Genomic DNA, 18,358 nt, shown 5'->3' with positions numbered 1-18,358 from the left:
CACTGAACTCTGCTCAAGTATGCACTGTTTTACAAATTCTAGAAGCTCATCATGAGGTAAAGAATAGTACAAATATTTCACATCATTGGATGCCGCCTTAACGTCAGTTTTCGCGTTTGATACCGAAAATTCACAATCTGCTCAGAATTGTTGGTGTGAAATGGGTCAATTATTTGAAGGAGATTCAGCTTTTTCTGTAAAAAACCGCCACATTTTTTCGCCAAGAACCCGGTTCTGAAATGATTACCCGGAACGGCATGCCATCTTTGCGCGTCTTGCAACTAAAAAAAAAACATGTCTAAGCCCAATTCATTTGTTTTCATAATCTGTTTAGTCAAATAATGCAATAGAAGGCTACTGCACAAATTTTTTGCAGCTGTTCGAACAGATTTGAGTGACACTTTGGCCTAATATCGAATACCGACTCAATCGTCACTTGAGCGTTTTGAAAAAAAAAGAACCATTCGGGAAAACACAGAACCCACCTTCTTTGTCAGAAGGAATGACACAAAGTCCCGTTTTTTTAGGTATGTGACCGCCTTTCTCATGGGCAACACTTGACGCTTGGGCCTGAACTTTTCATGCACATCAACGCCCTCGGAAATATACCGTTCTCTTTTACAATCGGGAGCGCAACCAGAAAGTTGTCTCACAAGAGACAGGAGCTTAGGCGCTTCAAGTCTTGGTTCAATGGCGTACTTGGGACCTCGTCTTAACGTCTCGTTTACATATTCAGGAGCAACGACGTCACCCGTGGTGTGAATAATGTTGCCCTCAGCAGGTTTCTTTTGTTGGTGCTTGGACCTGGGCTGCGACAGAAATGTTGACCAAAGGCGTTCAGTTTCGCAGTCCACAAGGCCCCACAATTCACGCCATTTTTTCTTCTGGTTTGTTGAGCCGCATTCCATGTAGACCTGATTGCGCAGAATATCTCGGTAGAGGCCTGTCTGCCTGTGACACTCTGAACGAAGGATCCTGGCAATCCGGTTTCATTGCTTACAGACGGTTGAAAACGACCACAAAAAGCCAGAACTTCTGGGTGTGTTAGCTTCGTCCTTAAGCCAAACGACAATGACTTGGCACGACATGTGACGAGGGCAATGAGGGTTACCAGAAGGGTTGAGTGAAGAGACGTTAATGATGAAGAGCCCGCTGAACTATAATTGTAACTCTATAAACAATTGTATTGGGCCAGTTGATATGAATTCATATTGGTAGGACGTGCAGCCACTATTACGCAGAACACAAAACACAAGCGCTTAACTTCTACTAAACGTTTATTGCAAACGTCAGAGTTCATAAAGGGGGGGAAAGAGAAAAAACCCCGTCCTTAGTGATGTTTTTGTGACCCACTTAGATCGAATAATTGATGAGAGGTTATCGGAGACCAAGGTTTTAAAGATCTCAAGATTTGTGGACGATTATTTGGTCTTTTTTGTTTAGTGTGATGACAAAGAGTTTCACAGTGTAGCTGTTTTGACACTTGGAGTATTTGAGACAGTTTGTCAGCCTCTAAAACTAACACATGAAATGTTCTATGGTAATAAGCTCAAGTTCCTAGATCTTTCGTTGCAGTTTTAGGATGACCATTTGTTGGCTTCATGAGCCCAGAAGCAAAACGCCATTGTTGCCTTTCTCTTCTGCCCATACCAAAGTGAAGAGGTCTGTCCCCCGAATGTGCCTTTTTAATTCGTTGAAAAACTCTTGATTTCACATCATGAAGAAGAGCTTTGAGCAACAGGTTTTGCGACTGAAGGCAGCAGGTTACGCGCAAACAATGGTTATAGGCATCGCTGAATCGCTACACAGAGACCTAAAGAAACAAAATAGGCAGCGTATTAACACTTCCCTGCAGCAGCGTAAAACGGCTGTTGTCCCTAAGGTCCATGGTGAGGCACACAATCTTAAAAAAATTTAAAATAAGGTGGGCATCCGAGTGGTCATGTCTGCTCCAAAAAAACTGTCAAGAATATGTCACAAAACTTGTCCTGTTTCGAAAGAAACGAAAGGATGTCAAATTAAGCATCGCAATAAATATGTTGATTGTGCACAGTCGGTTGTTTAAAGAGTGCCCTTGTCATGTGGTCTTGATTATGTGGGAAAAACTGAAAGATGCATTAATGAGAGGTTAAAAGAGCACCGCAATAAATTGCAAAAGGGTACTGATGGTCACATGGCAATCCACTGTAAGGAGTGCGGTTGTGTGCATTATTTCGATAACACGTGCGTGTTATATGGGGAGAGAGATTTCATAACCCGTTTGACAGCAGAAGCTGCGGAAATGACACGTGATGATTTTGAGTGTGTTAGTGCACCCTCTATATTGCTCACGCGGAAAGAACTTTGTTTTTTGGATGGGGTGATATGTAATGTACGAGAATTTCACGTGTGCTCTTTCTTGTCTACCATTTATTATTCTTTTTCTCTTTCACCCCCTTTACAAACTTGATTGATATGTGAAGTTTAACGTCCCAAAACCACCATGTGATTATGAGAGACGCCGTAGAGGAGGACTCCGGAAATTTTGACCACCTGGGGTTCTTTACCGTGTGCCCAAATCTGAGCACATGGGGCTACAACGTTTCCGCCTCCATCGAAAACGCAGCCGCTGCAGCCGGGGTTCGATCCCGGGACCTACGGGTCAGCAGCCGAGTACCTTAGCCTATAGACCACCACGGCGGGGCTCCTTTATGAACTCCGACATTTGCAATAAACGCTTAGTTGAAGATAAGCGCTTTTGTTGTGTGTTCTGTGCAATAGTGGTTGCGCTTCCTACCAAGACGGTATATGGTGACACGGCCGGCCGGACCCCGGAGCTCAACGACGCCAAGCGGCTGAGCTGTTGGGGTTGTTGCGGGAGAGCACATGCAAGCTCCGCGCCACTCTCGAGTGTAGCACCTGATGAACAAGAAAATGCCACGGGCGTTGCACTCACCGAGCTACTCACCAAGCTACTCACCGAGATACCCACGACAAATGAAGCATCCCCATTGCAAAAATAGCGTATTGCCAGTACGTTTTTTGGCCCTGGTACACGCTAGAGACAGTGGTACTCGCTTGTAATCACGGGCACTTCGCTGGGCGCACTGGGAAAAAGCTGTGTCGCACTGGTAAGGGCGCTGGCTCTACCACTGTGATACTGGTGCGCACTGCGAAGCGCTGGAAGCGCTGGAATTTTCACTGGCAAGCACTGGTGAATACTGGAGCACGCACTGTTTCTAGCAGCGCTGCGCACATGTTATTGTAGCATGTGCCGTGGTATGTTTCGGTGTCGTTGAATATAAAACACTCGATTCGACGGCACAGAGAGATTCTACCCTAACGCATACCGAGCATACGTATTTTGGCGGCGCACCTACGTATCGCAGCAATTATAATGCACCTTTTTCGCATATGCCCCCACGTAGACCGGCCATATTCGCATCTGCCGTGTATTGCTGTAACAATTCCAAGTTGCAGTGTTTGTAAGCCTGGGCCTGCACGCCACTCCTAACAGAAACAGAAAATAGGTTTTGCCCCAAAGTTGACGAAACGTAAATGAGAACTCTCGATGACTTCGCAAGTTTTCCCAGCGGAGGCGAGAAAAAAGTTACGGCATACTCACGGGGTGAATGATGATGAATGGGCGAAGCTCCGGAGGGATTCATCGGTAAACTGTGAATCTTCCGTGTAATTCGCCCAGTCGATCATCATGTAAAGACGTGAGAAACGCTGTGTGTGTATATACACAAATCAACTTTTATTTGTTCTTAGACGATGGATGGCTTGCGATGTCCCTTGCCTCGCGGGCTCGCACATCGGGATTCTGTCTGCGAGCGCGTGCTGCTGCCGCCTTGCGCTCTCTCCGCTGTGCAGCCTTATCCATTCGGCGACTCCGAGCGCGCGCCAACAGCGAACGAATTTTATTACAACGCTCCCCCTAGCGTACGTCGCCGCACTAAATCGAACGATTGCCTTCAACCAATGACACACGCCATATGTGACATCATTCCTATTTTATAAGATCTCGCGTCTTTCATCAACTACAAGTACCGCTTTCTAGTTTATAACATCTTGCATCTTTTCATCATCAGCTACAAGTACCACCATCTAGTAAACACTACAAGAACTAAACGAGAGGTGGCAACATACAGGAGACGGTACCGCCATCTAGTGAACACTGCAAGAACTTAACTAGAGGTGGCTACATACAGGGGACGGTACCGCCATCTAGTGAACACTGCAAGAACTAAACTAGAGGTGGCTACATACAGGCTACAGGGGACGCACAGCCCACGCCCTAAGGAGCTTCGCCCCTAAAAAAAAAAAGCTGTCGTTCGATTCCGGGACGCCACATAAATGTATATCTGGCCATGCTTATCATTGTACTTACTTCAGGTAAGAGCTAGAAATGTTCCGAAGCTTAACTGCAGCACCTTCAACCATCCCAACTCACCGCGTCGAGAGCGGTCTTATCCACTGCCGGCCGCGGTGGTTTGTATATACGTTACCGGCGTTCTTGCTTCATGTACGCACAACTTTAAAGTGTGAGAGAAAGTGTAAAGTATAGTTTAAACATTTATGAACCTAAATCAACTATTTTGTTTTGTGTCGATGCTCGCACAAGGAGCGCTGACGATCGAACGTCACGCTGACAGCTACGCAGGCTGTCACCGAAAGCTGCCGGCCGCACTTAGCCGGTACTTCTCTGACTGAAATCTGACAACACACAATTTTCACTTGGTAATTTGGTACGCCTTCGTGAGTGATTTTGCATTGTTATTTCCTGGGGTGTTTTTTTTAAATTTAAATAAGGTCATCTTTCAACCTGCTAGCCGTGTCAATACACATTAGTACTTTTCATTCCCAATCGCCATTAGTTTTTGGAATAGGCTGGCCATCAATGCTGTGAGTTGTTCTACGCTAAAATCTTTTGTCAACTGTCTGGAAGAGATTGTTTTTTCTAAAAATATATACATGTGAATCATGAAGTATTCTATGTGTACCAATACTTTCTTTCTTTTCTTTTTGTGGAGCGTTATGATGCCTCATGTTACCTCTATGTATCCACTTCTGCATGGGCCCAATTAGGGCCTGCAGTATGTACAAATAAAATAAATAAAATAAAAATTGTTGGTGCTGATATAACCGCATATATCTGTACAATGGCACGCCCGCTGTATACATAGTGTTCACGTGCGTCACGTAGCGCCCCTTCGTCACTTCCGAAATACGCCACCGACATGCCCGGATGCCTACCGACAACGTCGTCTACCGCTGCCCTGCTGTCTCCTCGTGCTTGTGCCCATTTACTTTTGCCTCAAGATGCAAGCTTGAAGGCTGCTGGTGAGGCAAGTTGATTTAGTAGTCCCCGAAGAGGGAGCAGAGCTTCAGTGTGTTTCTTCACCAACAGTTATTACCCAAAATTGAGAACGCACATTGCGATTTTCCGAAAAGCACTGGTGTGTTCGGCTGGCGCGGAATCACAAAAAAAACTCCTTGAAGAAACTGATATTTGCGTCTTCAGGTGTAACTCCGTAGCCAAGCACTTACCTAAAACATAGCTTACCACCAATATACTGTACATACAAACTTGTCCGTGACCAATGCGTTCACAATCAGCGTTTCAGGGAGGCGGTTATAACCGTGATGGCGATCACAGAAATTCGGGTATTGCATTGAAACAAACTGTGAAAATGGATGCGAAGCAATATTAGGTCACTTAGGTATAGCCGATCGGTTTAAGTTGGGGGGGGGGAGTGAGGATTTTGAAAAAAATGGTCAGTCAATTCCCTAATACGGTCTTCATCATTTTCAGGAACTGCACTGTACATTAGCGTACAAAAAATAAAATACTAGGTAAAAAATGTGTCAAAGCATACACGAGAAGAAAAGTTAAAAAATAAAAAACAAATTTTTATTGATCAATAACGCATAAGAGAAATCTCCCACCAGCACCACCTTGCAGGTCAAAGGGTAAGACATGTTACGAAGTACTAAGATGGACGACCAGGGACCGTTTTTAAAAGCTGCGCCACTAAACGAAACAGCCACCATACACATATTTGTCACCTTAAGGTACTAGTGACTTACTAGAATCAATTGAGAGCGGCTACTGTAACCTCCGTGTAAGACTATATATACCCAATCCTCGTCGGTGTTTCAAGTGTCAACGTTTCGGCCATGGACTGAAAAGTTGCAGAGGGTGCGCCACTTGCGCAAAGTGTGCATCCATTCAACAGATATCGGACGACTGCCACTCAGAAGCAACTCATTGTCCGAACTGTGAAGGAAATCACCCTGCCTACTCATGATCATGCCCCACATGGAAAAAGCGAAACAAATAGTAGGACTCAAGGTCAAATTCAGTCTGTCATTCCAAGAGGCCCGTAAACGTTTTTCACTGCTCAACCCCTCTTATCCCTCCTTCGCAGATGTGACCCGCCGGGGCACCGCGACACTTGTTCCTGCACCCGAGAATGCCACACAGCATGAGGCTGCGGTCGTGCCACTAGCGCCCCCGGCTCAGCAGCCTGTACTGCTCCGCCACCTGACAAACAAGGCTGGCATACTTCCGTGTCAGCTGAACCTCGGACCACTGCAAGCGCAGTTAGGTGTGAAAGTTCTGTGAAGGTGCCTGCTGAGCAGGCACCATCCACTACTTCACAAGTAGTGATGAATACAAGTACGACTCTTCCGGCGCCCGAGACGCCGAAGGATAAGCGCAACTCTTTGGAGCACACCAAAAAAGAAAAAAAAAAACTCGAATGACGGGGCGCTCAAAAGGCCCTGTAACCTAAAGGAACACTTTTGTACACACAGCACCACACAACATTAAAATGACACAAATACTATAGTGGAACGTCAGAGGACTGCTGAGAAACCTCGATGATACCAAGGAGCTCTTACACGATTATACACCAAAAGTGCTGTGTGTTTAAGAAAACCACTTGAAACCAAAACACACTAACTTTTACATAATTACGTTATCTTTCGAAATGACCGGAAGGATGCTATTGTGCCATCCGGTGGTGTTGCCATTATAGTCAATCAATGGATTACATGCACACACCTTGACAAACATCCAAATATCCTTGACGAAAAAACATCTGTAGAGGTGGTGGCTGTTCGAGCAGTTATCCTAAATAAGCTCGTCACCATCTGCTCTCTCTACATACCTCCACAACTCCGTCTTGAAAAGTACAAATTCAAGTCCCTCATGTACGAACTTCCAGAACGCTACTTTGTCCTAGGGGACTTTAATGCACATGGTAGCCTCTGGGATGACTCTCGCTGCGATGCGCGAGGCCGCCTCATTGAACAGTTCTTTTATCCTTCCAGTGCGTGCCTCCTGAATCGAAAAAGAGCCAAAATATTAGAACATCGTTAACAATACGTACTCGAAAATAGACCTCAGCATAACATCCCCATCACTCTTGCTTCTACTTAAATGGGAAGTCATTAATAATCTATACTGCAGTGACCATTTTCCTATTGTTATCATCACATCAATAACAAATACATGTCCTGCACAGGTTCCCAAATGGCTCACCGACAAAGCCGATTGGGAAAAGTTTCAAAAAGTGACTCTACACTCTAAGCTAAAATGGAGCAACGGGGGCATGGGGTTGCTTCTTTCAGGGAGGAATTGCATTGCCACTCCCATTACTCCCCTAAAAGGAGTAACTGCAGAGGAACGAACCGTTGCCCTCCTTACAGTTCCTCCTTCGGAGGATGAACAGTTACACTCCCCAGTTTCTCCGTGCAGATTAACAGTTACTCCCACCAGTTTCTCCCTGTGGACCAACCATTGCTCCCACCAGTTGCTGCCCTAAGACCGATGGTTAGTCTTTACCGTTCCTTCCGCGTGTTCGCAATTATTCTTTGAGAACCAACTGCACATGCTTCCAGTTACTCCTTGTGTGAATGAATATTTATTTTCGAGTATGCTTGCCGCACGCTTAACACATGACGAGAGCTCCTTGGAAGAGCACTGTTTAGGTGCTTTTAACAGAAAAAGTGGATAATATTGAAAGAAAAAGAAATGCTTAATTATTTTTCTTTTTTTTTTGAGGCGACGTGTGAGCACATGTAGAAGCAGACTTCGCCACACCACAGCCATCACTAACCAAGCGCCATAATACATTACAGGTTTTCTGCGTCTTTCGTGGAAAAACAATCTTGAATTTCTAGCATAGGGCAGTCTGTGTCATCATTGGAGAGAGAAGCGCAACTTCTCCAATTGTGAAGGACTCGAGTTTCACAGGACTGGTGTTTCCATCAGGCTAGTGCAGCGGAATGTCACCGCAGGGATATGTGAAGCATGTCATTGCTGCAAGAAAAATAGAAGTGTGAGGTTTAACATGCCAGATCAATACGTAACCGTGAGACACACACACTGCAGCAGCGTTTACATGCTAGGATGTCTACCGCAAAACGAAATGCGAAAAAAAATAGTAGGTCCGGCCTCACGTTACTTGGCAAGCCGTATAAATGCTGATGTGGTAGACGCTCTTCACATGATGTCTCAGATAACAATATTCTGGAGAATAATGTGCAGCATCTCAAAAAGGCATTATATTTGTAGCAGTTAAAGCTACCTATAGGTTAAGTTAACTTGTTTTCTATACACAATTGAGTGACATTTCTATGAGCCCATTCACCAATGGGCATTTTAAGCGAGATCATGTGTGTGGCAAATAACACGTATCGTCCGCTCATGTTAAAATACATATTTAGCTCATGGACATAGTTGCTCTCGATTCTACTGTTCTATCATACGCGGCTGCGTCATGAATAGTGCAATACTTGTTGGACAAGCGAAGCATGCAAAGCCCGCTTGAAAGCAACCATTTGCAGAGGCTGCGTGATAATCTTCAGTATGTTTCCTTGTACCTGATGCAAACGGCTGGACAAAACTATAGACACAAATAAATATACCGCGCTACCTTCAAACAATGCTTTCAATTTAAGAAACTAGGGTGCACTTGTTCACTGGGTTGACGAGCTATAGCCACGGGATCTGTGAACGAAGCAATATATTGTCACGGGGTCGTGACGTGGCCAAAGACAGGAAACTTCGTGTTGGGATTTAACTATTTATTTGGGCGAACCTGTGCCCGGTAAAGGGAAAGTCTAATTAGAGCAGCAGTCTTGCACAGATAACAGTCTCGGACTGATAGCGGCGAACGCAGCGTCGGCCTTCGATCAACAACTGACAAGTGGCGAAGCGCGTCGGCATTTATACTCCCGCCGTCGAATGTTCTAGCGCTACCGCTGGCGGTGGCCTACGTTCCAGAACAATCTGTACCATTCGCACAGTAGGCGTGATCTTATCGAAATGATCTACTACAGTCCGGAACCCTCTCGAAAACTGCAGGCGCGGTTTGCGCTGAGAATCGTGTGGTGTTTTGGGATGATAACAAAAGCTTGGGAAATGGAACGTGGCCATGCCCCCCTCTGAAAAAGGCATCGTCTCGATGCTTTAACTAAACATGAAGGTACAATAATAATGCAAGAAAGTACAATGAATAAATTACAATACAACAATAATACAAAAAAAGCACTGTTTCAGTTTGTTAACGCGCATGAAACGGCTTTAGGCGTGCGACATGGATGACTCCAGGTCGCGATCGGCGTCGTTGAGAGTTCGTGATGCCGTCGGGGACAACCTCGTAATCATGTGGGCCGAGACGTCGAACCACCCTGTACGGTCCGAAGTACCGTCACAGAAGCTTTTCACTTAGTCCACGTCGGCGTATCAGCGTCCACACCCAAACACGTTCACCGGGCTGGTATTCCACGAAGCGTCGTCGAAGGTTGTTACGGTGGCTGTCGGTCGTCTGTTGATTCTTGATACGGAGCCGCGCAAGTTGTCGGGCTTCTTCGGCGCGATGAAGGTACTCGCTCACATCGAGGTTTTCTTCGTCGGTGACGTTGGGTAACATGGCATGGAGCGTCGTTGCCGGGCTCCTTCCGTAGACCAATTTGTATGGAGATATCTGCGTCGTCTCCTCCACCGCCGTGTTGTATGCGAAGGTCACATACGGAAGAATGGCGTCCCACGTCATGTGTTCGACATCGACGTAGATTGACAGCATGTCGGCGATCGTCTTGTTAAGCCGCTCGGTGAGGCCGTTGGTCTGTGGGTGGTACGCTGTCGTCCGGCGGTGGTTTGTTTGGCTGTATGCCAAGATCGCTTGAGTTAAGTCGGCAGTGAATGCCGTTCCTCTGTCGCTGATAAGGACCTCCGGGGCGCCGTGACGTAGGACGATATTTTCGACGAAGAACTTAGCTACCTCGGATGCACTGCCTTTTGGCAGGGCTTTTGTTTCGGCGTAGCGGGTGAGGTAGTCGGTAGCTACCACGATCCACTTGTTTCCGAAAGCCGACGTCGGGAACGGCCCCAGTAGGTCCATACCAATCTGCTGGAAAGGTCGGCAAGGTAGATCTATTGGCTGCAGAAGTCCCGCTGGCCTTGTCGGCGGTGTCTTGCGTCGCTGACAGTCCCGGCATGTCCTCACATAACGAGTGACGTCGGTGGTAAGACGCGGCCAGTAGTACCTTTCTTGTATCCTCGCGAGCGTGCGAGAAACACCGAGGTGCCCTGCCGTCGGATCGTCGTGCAGGGCCTGCAGGAGTTCTGGTCACAGAGCTGAAGGCACCACAAGGAGGTACTTAGCCCGAAGCGGTGAAAAGTTTTTCTTTTGTAGAAGACCGTTTCGTAGAAAAAACGACGCAAGTGCGCGCTTGAATACCTTCGGGACTTCGGCGCTCCTGCCTTCAAGGTATTCTATTAGGGCCTTAAGTTCCGGGTCGGCCCGCTGTCGTTCAGCGAAGTCGTCGGTAGTGATCGTTCCCAAGAAGAAGTCGTCATCCGGGTCGTCGGGTAGCGGTTGGTCGACAGGCGCACGAGAGAGACAGTCGGCGTCGGAGTGTTTTTTGCCGGACTTGTAAATGACAGTAATGTCATATTCTTGAAGTCTCAGGCTCCATCGTGCGAGGCGACCTGAAGGGTCCTTCAAAGTGGCTAGCCAACACAAGGCGTGGTGGTCGCTCACAACTTTGAAGGGCCTGCCGTAGAGGTATGGGCGAAATTTCGACGTAGCCCAGATGATGGCGAGGCACTCCTTTTCTGTTGTGGAATAATTTGCTTCTGTTTTGGATAGCGATCGGCTGGCGTAACTAATAACCCTTTCAAGTCTGTCAGCCCTCTGCACAAGAACGGCGCCAAGACCTACGCTGCTTGCGTCAGTATGTATTTCTGTCTCGGCGAATTCGTCGGAATGGGCAAGTAATGGAGGCGTCTGGAGGTGATGTTTAAGCTCCTGGAAAGCGTGTTCCTGTGGCGTTTCCCACTTGAACTCCACGTTGGCCTTGGTAAGGTTAGTGAGAGGATCGGCGATGCGGGGAAGTTTTTCACGAACCGCCTATAATAGGCGCACAGGCCCAAAAATCGGCGCACGGCTTTCTTGTCAGTGGGCGGCGGGAAGTCGGCGATGGCGGCTGTTTTCCGTGGATCAGGACGAACTCCAGACTTGCTGATAACGTGCCCCAGAAACAAGAGCTCTTCATACGCAAATCTGCACTTTTCTGGCTTCAGTGTGAGTCCGGAAGTCTTGATGGCTTGAAGTACAGCTTCAAGGCGCCGAAGATGCTCGTAGAAACTCGAGGAAAACACGACGACGTCGTCCAAGTACACAAGGCAAGTCTGCCACTTCAATCCTGCCAGGACACTATCCATAACGCGTTGAAAAGTTGCAGGCGCTGAGCAAAGGCCGAAGGGCATCACCTTAAACTCGAAGAGGCCGTCCGGTGTTATAAACGCCGTCTTCTCTCGGTCTCTTTCGTCGACTTCGATTTGCCAATAGCCAGTCTTGAGGTCCATTGACGAAAAGTACTTGGCGTTATGGAGCCGATCAAGTGCGTCGTCTATTCGTGGGAGAGGATACACGTCCTTTCTTGTGATTTTGTTCAGGCGGCGATAATCGACGCAGAAACGTAGGGTCCCATCCTTTTTTTTTTCACTAACACCACGGGGGATGCCCATGGGCTCTAGGACAGCTGGATAATGCCATCCCGCAGCATTTCATCAAATTGTCTCTTCATGGCCTCACGTTCTCGCGTCGAAACCCTGTACGGACTCTGACGGAGTGGTCTGGCATTTTCTTCGGTTATGATGCGATGTTTCGTGATTGGGGTCTGCCGAATTTTCGATGACGACGAAAAGCAATCTTCGTATTGCAGGAGCAGGGCCTTGAGCTATTCTTGCTTATCGTTCGGAAGTCTGGGATTGACGTCGAAAGCTATGGGAGGGGCTTGGTTCCTCTGAGCAGGTTCCGCAGAATCGGCGAGGGCGAAAGCAGTGGTGGCTTCGACAATTTCTTCGATGTATGCGACCGTTGTTCCTTTGTTCACATGTTTGTACTCATTGCTGAAATTCGTGAGCATAACCGTTGCTTTGCCTCCCCGCAGCTCTGCAATTCCTCTTGCGACACAAGTATTTCGGGTGACCAATAGATGCTGACTGCCTTCAATGACGCCTTTGAAGTCAGGTGATTCAGGAGCGCCGACTGAAATAATGACGCTTGAGCGAGGCGGAATGGTGACTTGTTCTTCCAGCAAATTCAAGGCATGGTGTCCAGACGGCGTGCGCGGTGGTAGTGCTTCTTCTGTGGATAACGTTATCGACTTTGTTTTTAGGTTGATGACAGCACCATGGAGGCATAAGAAGTCCATGCCAAGGATGACATCTCTCGAACAACGCTGTAGGACTACGAAGTCTGTAGGATAAATACGGCCGTTAATGGTGACTCTCTCTGTGCAGATTCCCGCAGGCGTTACGAGATGACCTCCGGCTGTGCGGATTTCAGGGCCTTTCCAAGCTGTCCTAACCGGTTGTCATTGTTGCTGCAGTCGCGGTCATGGCCTTGGTCTTCCGCGCCTTGTCTTCTAGAATCCCGTACTCCGGTGGTAGCCCTTGCTGTCGGCGGCTTGTTCGCTGCTCCTGGTTGGCGTCGGTGTCTTCTCCGCGACGTGGGCTGGGTTCACGGTTTGACGGGGGCGTGCGGTACATGAACGAAGCAGCACCTCCACCAGATGTCACGGGGTCGTGACGTGGCCAAAGACAGGAAACTTCGTGTTAGAATTTAACTATTTATTTGGGCGAACCTGTGCCCGGTAATAGGAAAGTCTAATTAGAGCAGCAGTCTTGCACAGATAGCAGTCTCGGGCTGATAGCGGCGAACGCAGCGTCGGCCTTCGATCAACAACTGACAAGCGGCGAAGCGCGTCGGCATTTATACTCCCGCCGTCGAATGTTCTAGCGCTACCGCTGGCGGTGGCCTACGTTCCAGAACAATCTGTACCATTCGCACAGTGGGCGTGATCTTATCGAAATGATCTACTACAGTCCGGAACACTCTCTAAAACTGCAGGCGCGGTTTGCGCTGAGAATCGTGTGGTGTTTTGGGACGATAACAAAAGCTTGGGAAATGGAACGTGGCAATATCTTAAGGCCTGCGCAAGCATTCTCATTATCTATTTGACAGTGTCACAGATAGCTTGCCGATGCACATATATCTGAGCGCAACAATATGCAAAGTTTTTCTTAGTTAGACGTCTTGTTGGTTCACAGCCGAACAGGTTACTGCTCTGTTAGAAGAATTGAAATAAACGCACCGTGGTTTCCAAAAAAAGCATTACTAGATGTTAGCGCCTGGTGTGAATGTCTGCCTATTTATGTTGTACTGCCTTCTACATGTGCCACAAAGACATTTGTTGAGGATGTGCTACCATTCAAGCCCACATCGCATACTTGATGAACGTGATGGAAATAAAACATTAGGAGCACTGCCACCTCTCGTAAGAGCATAACACTTCAGGATCTTGAAACAGCAAGGAGGTGCAGAAGAAAGTTAAGCACACTTTTGCAGAACTTCAAACGAGAATTTTTCAGACTGGGAAAGTGAACATGCTGTGGCACTTTTAAACCCACGAAACATGTGCAGAAAACAGCGTAAAGGCGAGTCAAGAAACACTGTTATGAAGGCCTGCGCACGGACAGCTTTGTGTATCTAGGCCCAAGTGTTATGCTTTGTGCAAGCCAAAACCCTAGGAAATAGGGGAAACGTATCTTCAGTAGCATCAGCGTAAGCAAATCTTGGCAGTTGGCTTTCTAGTACAAGCAGCAATCACTGCAATGAAAACATAAACATTTTATCTTAACATTAACAGCGTAAGCACACACATGGACCAGTGGGGCGTTGTCGAATTATCAGTGCCAGTGTAACCATGTGGCATTATACACTATTCGCTGGCCAAGACATGTGCAGTTTGCCCCAAAAAAGCGATGCTTTCATATACGTAGTACACAAAGTCTGCACTTACCAAAATTCACTTGCTTTCTGTATTTTAGCATCATTGGGGACATCATTATTTGCAGTATAATCAAATTGGTGTCATACACCTGAAAAAAGTAAAAGAGGACATGCATCAAATATTGTTTTATTTGGTAGCATGAAGTCTGATTAAGAACATCCAAGTGGGAATCAGCCTCATTATATGCATGCGGCACATATCAAACGGCGTTATTAAGGTTGTCGAAATTTGCGTCGATTGGTATTGACGTCAAAATGTGAGTTCAACGGCTTGCCAAGTTTTTACAACGCATAAAAATTCCATGATGCACAATAATGACAACGCTGACGGGAACCTACAGCACTTATGATTGTCTTTCAACGTTTAGTTTTGCGAAGGTTTTGCATCACTAAAAAAATCTGGAATACTTGGGTCATTTCTCCTCCCATTGTTCTGTCCATATGCGATGTGTTCGCTTGATGGTGCGCTTATAAAATAACACGTTCAGCGTAGAGGTGGAGCAAGTGACGCAATGATGTAGGCAGATATAATTTTTTTGAGGCGCGCGGAGAGGGAGGGGGGTAGGCTTATCTGAATTGGAGTCCGGGCATGTAAGTATGGCCACGGCTCGGTGCGGACGTCATAGTGGAGCGTTTTGCTTATCGCTTCTCCTGGAAGCAACCACAGACAATGACACCAGCTTGATTTTGTTACTACTGGCAGATCTTCGCGATTCGGCACGGAAGTGAGGTATCCGCAACGTTCAGGTTCGCAGGATCGCGCTCGGAAGCGCACGGTCGCTCAATGATGAAGGAAACGCGTGAGGTCCATCAACTCAATTAGACACTCAGATTCCGGGCTTCTTGCACCGTCTGTCTCCAGGGCCGCCGCACAGCAAAAGCTAATGATTTGCGAAAATATGCAGGACAACATTCCACAGCAGGTTTTTCTTTTTGAGAGCCCCCCCCCCCCTCTTTTTTTTTCGTTCACAGAATGCTCTCCTCGCTCGTTGTGCTTATGCTGCCCCCAGTTTCAGTCAAACTGCGTTGACTCGAGGTAAGTCATATGAAACACGACGATGCAAAAAAAAAAAAAAACATCTGTGGCCCTCGCGTACCGTCAAAGTTCACTGAGAGCGTCACTTGGGGGGTATGGGGCAAAAGCTGCCGAAGCAGCTGGAACTTGCCGTCACGTAGTAATAAACCCCGAAATGCAGGTTAAAAGCCACGTCATAGAAAACACCATACGTGGTAAAACTGGATTTTGACATCCTTTTACTACGTGCCTCAGAGGTGGTGGTAAAACTGTGTCATGTACCACGTTTTAGTCCAACACGAGGTAGTTTTTTAAACGCGAGAGTTTTCAGAGGTCATGAGCCGCAAAAACCCCAAACTCGGATAGTATTTGCTTACAGTATACATGAAAAAAAGCAAAACGTAGGGAAGGGGCGTTGCGCAGTGCGATTCAAAGAAAGAGAGGCAGAAAGAAGGAAATAAAGCACATTAGGAGATAAGGCACGCACTTACCGAGCCTATCTTGGCCGACCGATTATAGAAGATAGGTTGTATATTTTTCTAGAGAAAAGTAATGCGATTATGTGTGGGCACACGCCGGCAATTCTAGCTCATAAACGATAACAGTAAGCGATCACTCATAATCATGCACATGCGTATTGTCTTCAAATACCATGTTGGTGGTGCGAATAATACAGCATATTTACAATTTCAGCTGAAACAATGAAAGAAGCAAGCTCTGAATAATAAAAAAAAATCATTTCTACTTCAGGCCTTGAACACATCAGAACGATTTTGGCAGATTAAGCGCAATTATTCTTTGGATCAAACAGATTGTAATTACTGGTTGAAAATCTATTTGAACATGACGGATTACGATTATGAGGAGTGGTTCCGAAAACGGCGAACAGTATGGTGAGTGTTGGCAGTCCAAGTGACGTTAATATAGGTGACGGCGATCTAGCCGTCTTTTCCCCGGGAAGTGGAAGTGATAAAACTTAACTTTTTTCAATGTTTACTCTGGATACGATGGTGAATTACGGGCGCCTGCAGCCACCGTCAATTCCGGAAGCGTGTGTACTCACGTTCAACCAGCGCCGTTCTGCCATATGCATCCTGTTAGCTTCGAATCACTTAGCCGGGCAGTAAAGTCATCTTCTGTTTCTTAATCCTTCGTTAATATTATAAAGCACTGTTGCATCAACTCGACGAATAATTCCCATAAAGATTCGTAGTAAACACCCATTCGGCATGTTTACTTTACATGGTTCTGCTCAAAGTAGTTAGTAACTCTGTTCCGTTACACGCTGTTATGAACCAGAATACGTGATCTGCAATACCGAAAAAATGTAGTCATGTTGCTAGAAAACTGAGTATGCCAGAAGTGTGTAGAAAGCTGTTACGAGTTACCTGACAAGTGAATTCCCAATAGAGAAAAATGATCACGCTTATCTCAGAAAAAGCTCGCTACCTTGGCCATTTAACAACAAAAAAATATTTTTGTCTCAGTTCAACACACAAAAAAATTACAGCACGTCCACTGAATGAATGATGATGAGTGAAGCGAAGCGTCCATCAATCTGTCCGTGCTTCTGCCAGTCCGTACGTACACTCGTTCGTGCGTCCGTCTTTCTGTCCATCCATACGTGCACCCCTTCGTGGGTCCGTTTGTGCGTCCGTACGTGTGTCCGTCTTTCCATCTGCTTGTCTGTCTGTCAACCCATGCGTCCGTCCGTCCATCTTCTGAACACTTCAAGTACCGCCATCTCGCTTCTTTTTATCGTATATTCATATAAAATCACCACCATCCAGCGGACAGTCCAAGGAAAAAACGAGAGTATGTACCACGTTTCTGCGGTCAGCGCTTTGTTAACACAAAGAGCGTGATCAGGACGCTGTGCTACCTTTCAAGGGCGAAGCGCCTGAGAGTGCAGTAATATCCCCTGTACGTCGGCATAGCTCACTTGGCACATACCCGATCTAGAGTGGGTATGTGCCGCAGGGGAGGTGAGATGCAAGATGGTGGTACCTTGAGTGTTCACTAGATGAACCACAGAAGGACGCACGGATGAGCGGACAGACAGGCTTGCAGACGGATGAACGCATGAACGGACGCGCGGAAGGGCGGACAGATGGACGCATGAACGGACGGACAGACGAATGGATGTACGCACAGACGAACGCATGGATGGTCACGCGGACGGACGGAAGCCGGAGCGAACGGACAGACAGGCTGAAGGGCGCTTCACCCCACTCATCATGATTCATTCAGTGGATATTCTATTTTTTCGTAACATGTCGGCATGTGGATATATGCCCGAGGGTGGGTATGTGCCACTAGCATGCGGGTATGTGTCACAGGTTTCGCACTACGACAACCAGGGACGCACAAGTCACACCATAAGGAGCTTCGTCCCTAAAAGTCGTAACGCGTGCTGTGCAACGACTGTATGAAACTCCGCTGAATATAATTCAAAACCTGATTATAAATATGTGAAGAGTACTGCCAGCATTATGATTCTTCTTAAGCCATTAAGGAGATTGGTAGAAAGACGTTGTGGATGAACATGGCCAAGTCAATGTTGCAATGGTTTCACCGTGTGGAAATGAGATTTTTTGTCAGTTAGCTGCTACAAGAGCCACCACAGATTCTGAAATATACTTGGGAACGATGCAACAGGATCGTATCAGACAAAAAAGGTGGGAAGTTGGAATGCTAACTCATACAAAAGCCGAACAGGATAAAGTGAAACAAACATGTTCAGACCACCTCTGAGTTTTAAGCGTGAATACACTTTATAAGCGAACCCAAACCATCCACCGCCGTCGGCGGCGTCCGCAGTTTTCTCTCTATCTTTAAAATAAAGAGGACTTGGCGGGCCGCAGCGCGACGCTCTACCGAATAAGCCACGGACGCGACGCTGAAATCGGTGTCAGTAACGTGCCCTATACCCCCTCCCCCTTCGCTCGCTCCTCCGCTCTCCTCGCTCGCTGCAGCTGCGCGCGCA

The 18,358-nt window shown here is 47.0% G+C and overlaps 1 protein-coding gene across 1 annotated transcript in view; it reads left to right on the top strand.

Annotated features, from left to right (window-relative positions):
* The window catches only part of LOC142774796 (uncharacterized), a 140,612-nt gene that overhangs the window by 24,566 nt on the left and 97,688 nt on the right, over window positions 1–18,358 (top strand). Inside the window, exon 2 of the mRNA XM_075875881.1 lies at window positions 16,123–16,265. Within this exon, the coding sequence (XP_075731996.1) occupies window positions 16,123–16,265 (143 nt within the window). The remainder of the gene's footprint in view (window positions 1–16,122; window positions 16,266–18,358) is intronic.

Source organism: Rhipicephalus microplus, chromosome 10 (genome assembly GCF_043290135.1).
Source record: "Rhipicephalus microplus isolate Deutch F79 chromosome 10, USDA_Rmic, whole genome shotgun sequence".
Taxonomy (NCBI): domain Eukaryota; kingdom Metazoa; phylum Arthropoda; class Arachnida; order Ixodida; family Ixodidae; genus Rhipicephalus; species Rhipicephalus microplus.
The sequence above is the reverse complement of the archived record's forward strand: the minus strand, read 5'-3'. Positions and strand labels throughout refer to the sequence as shown.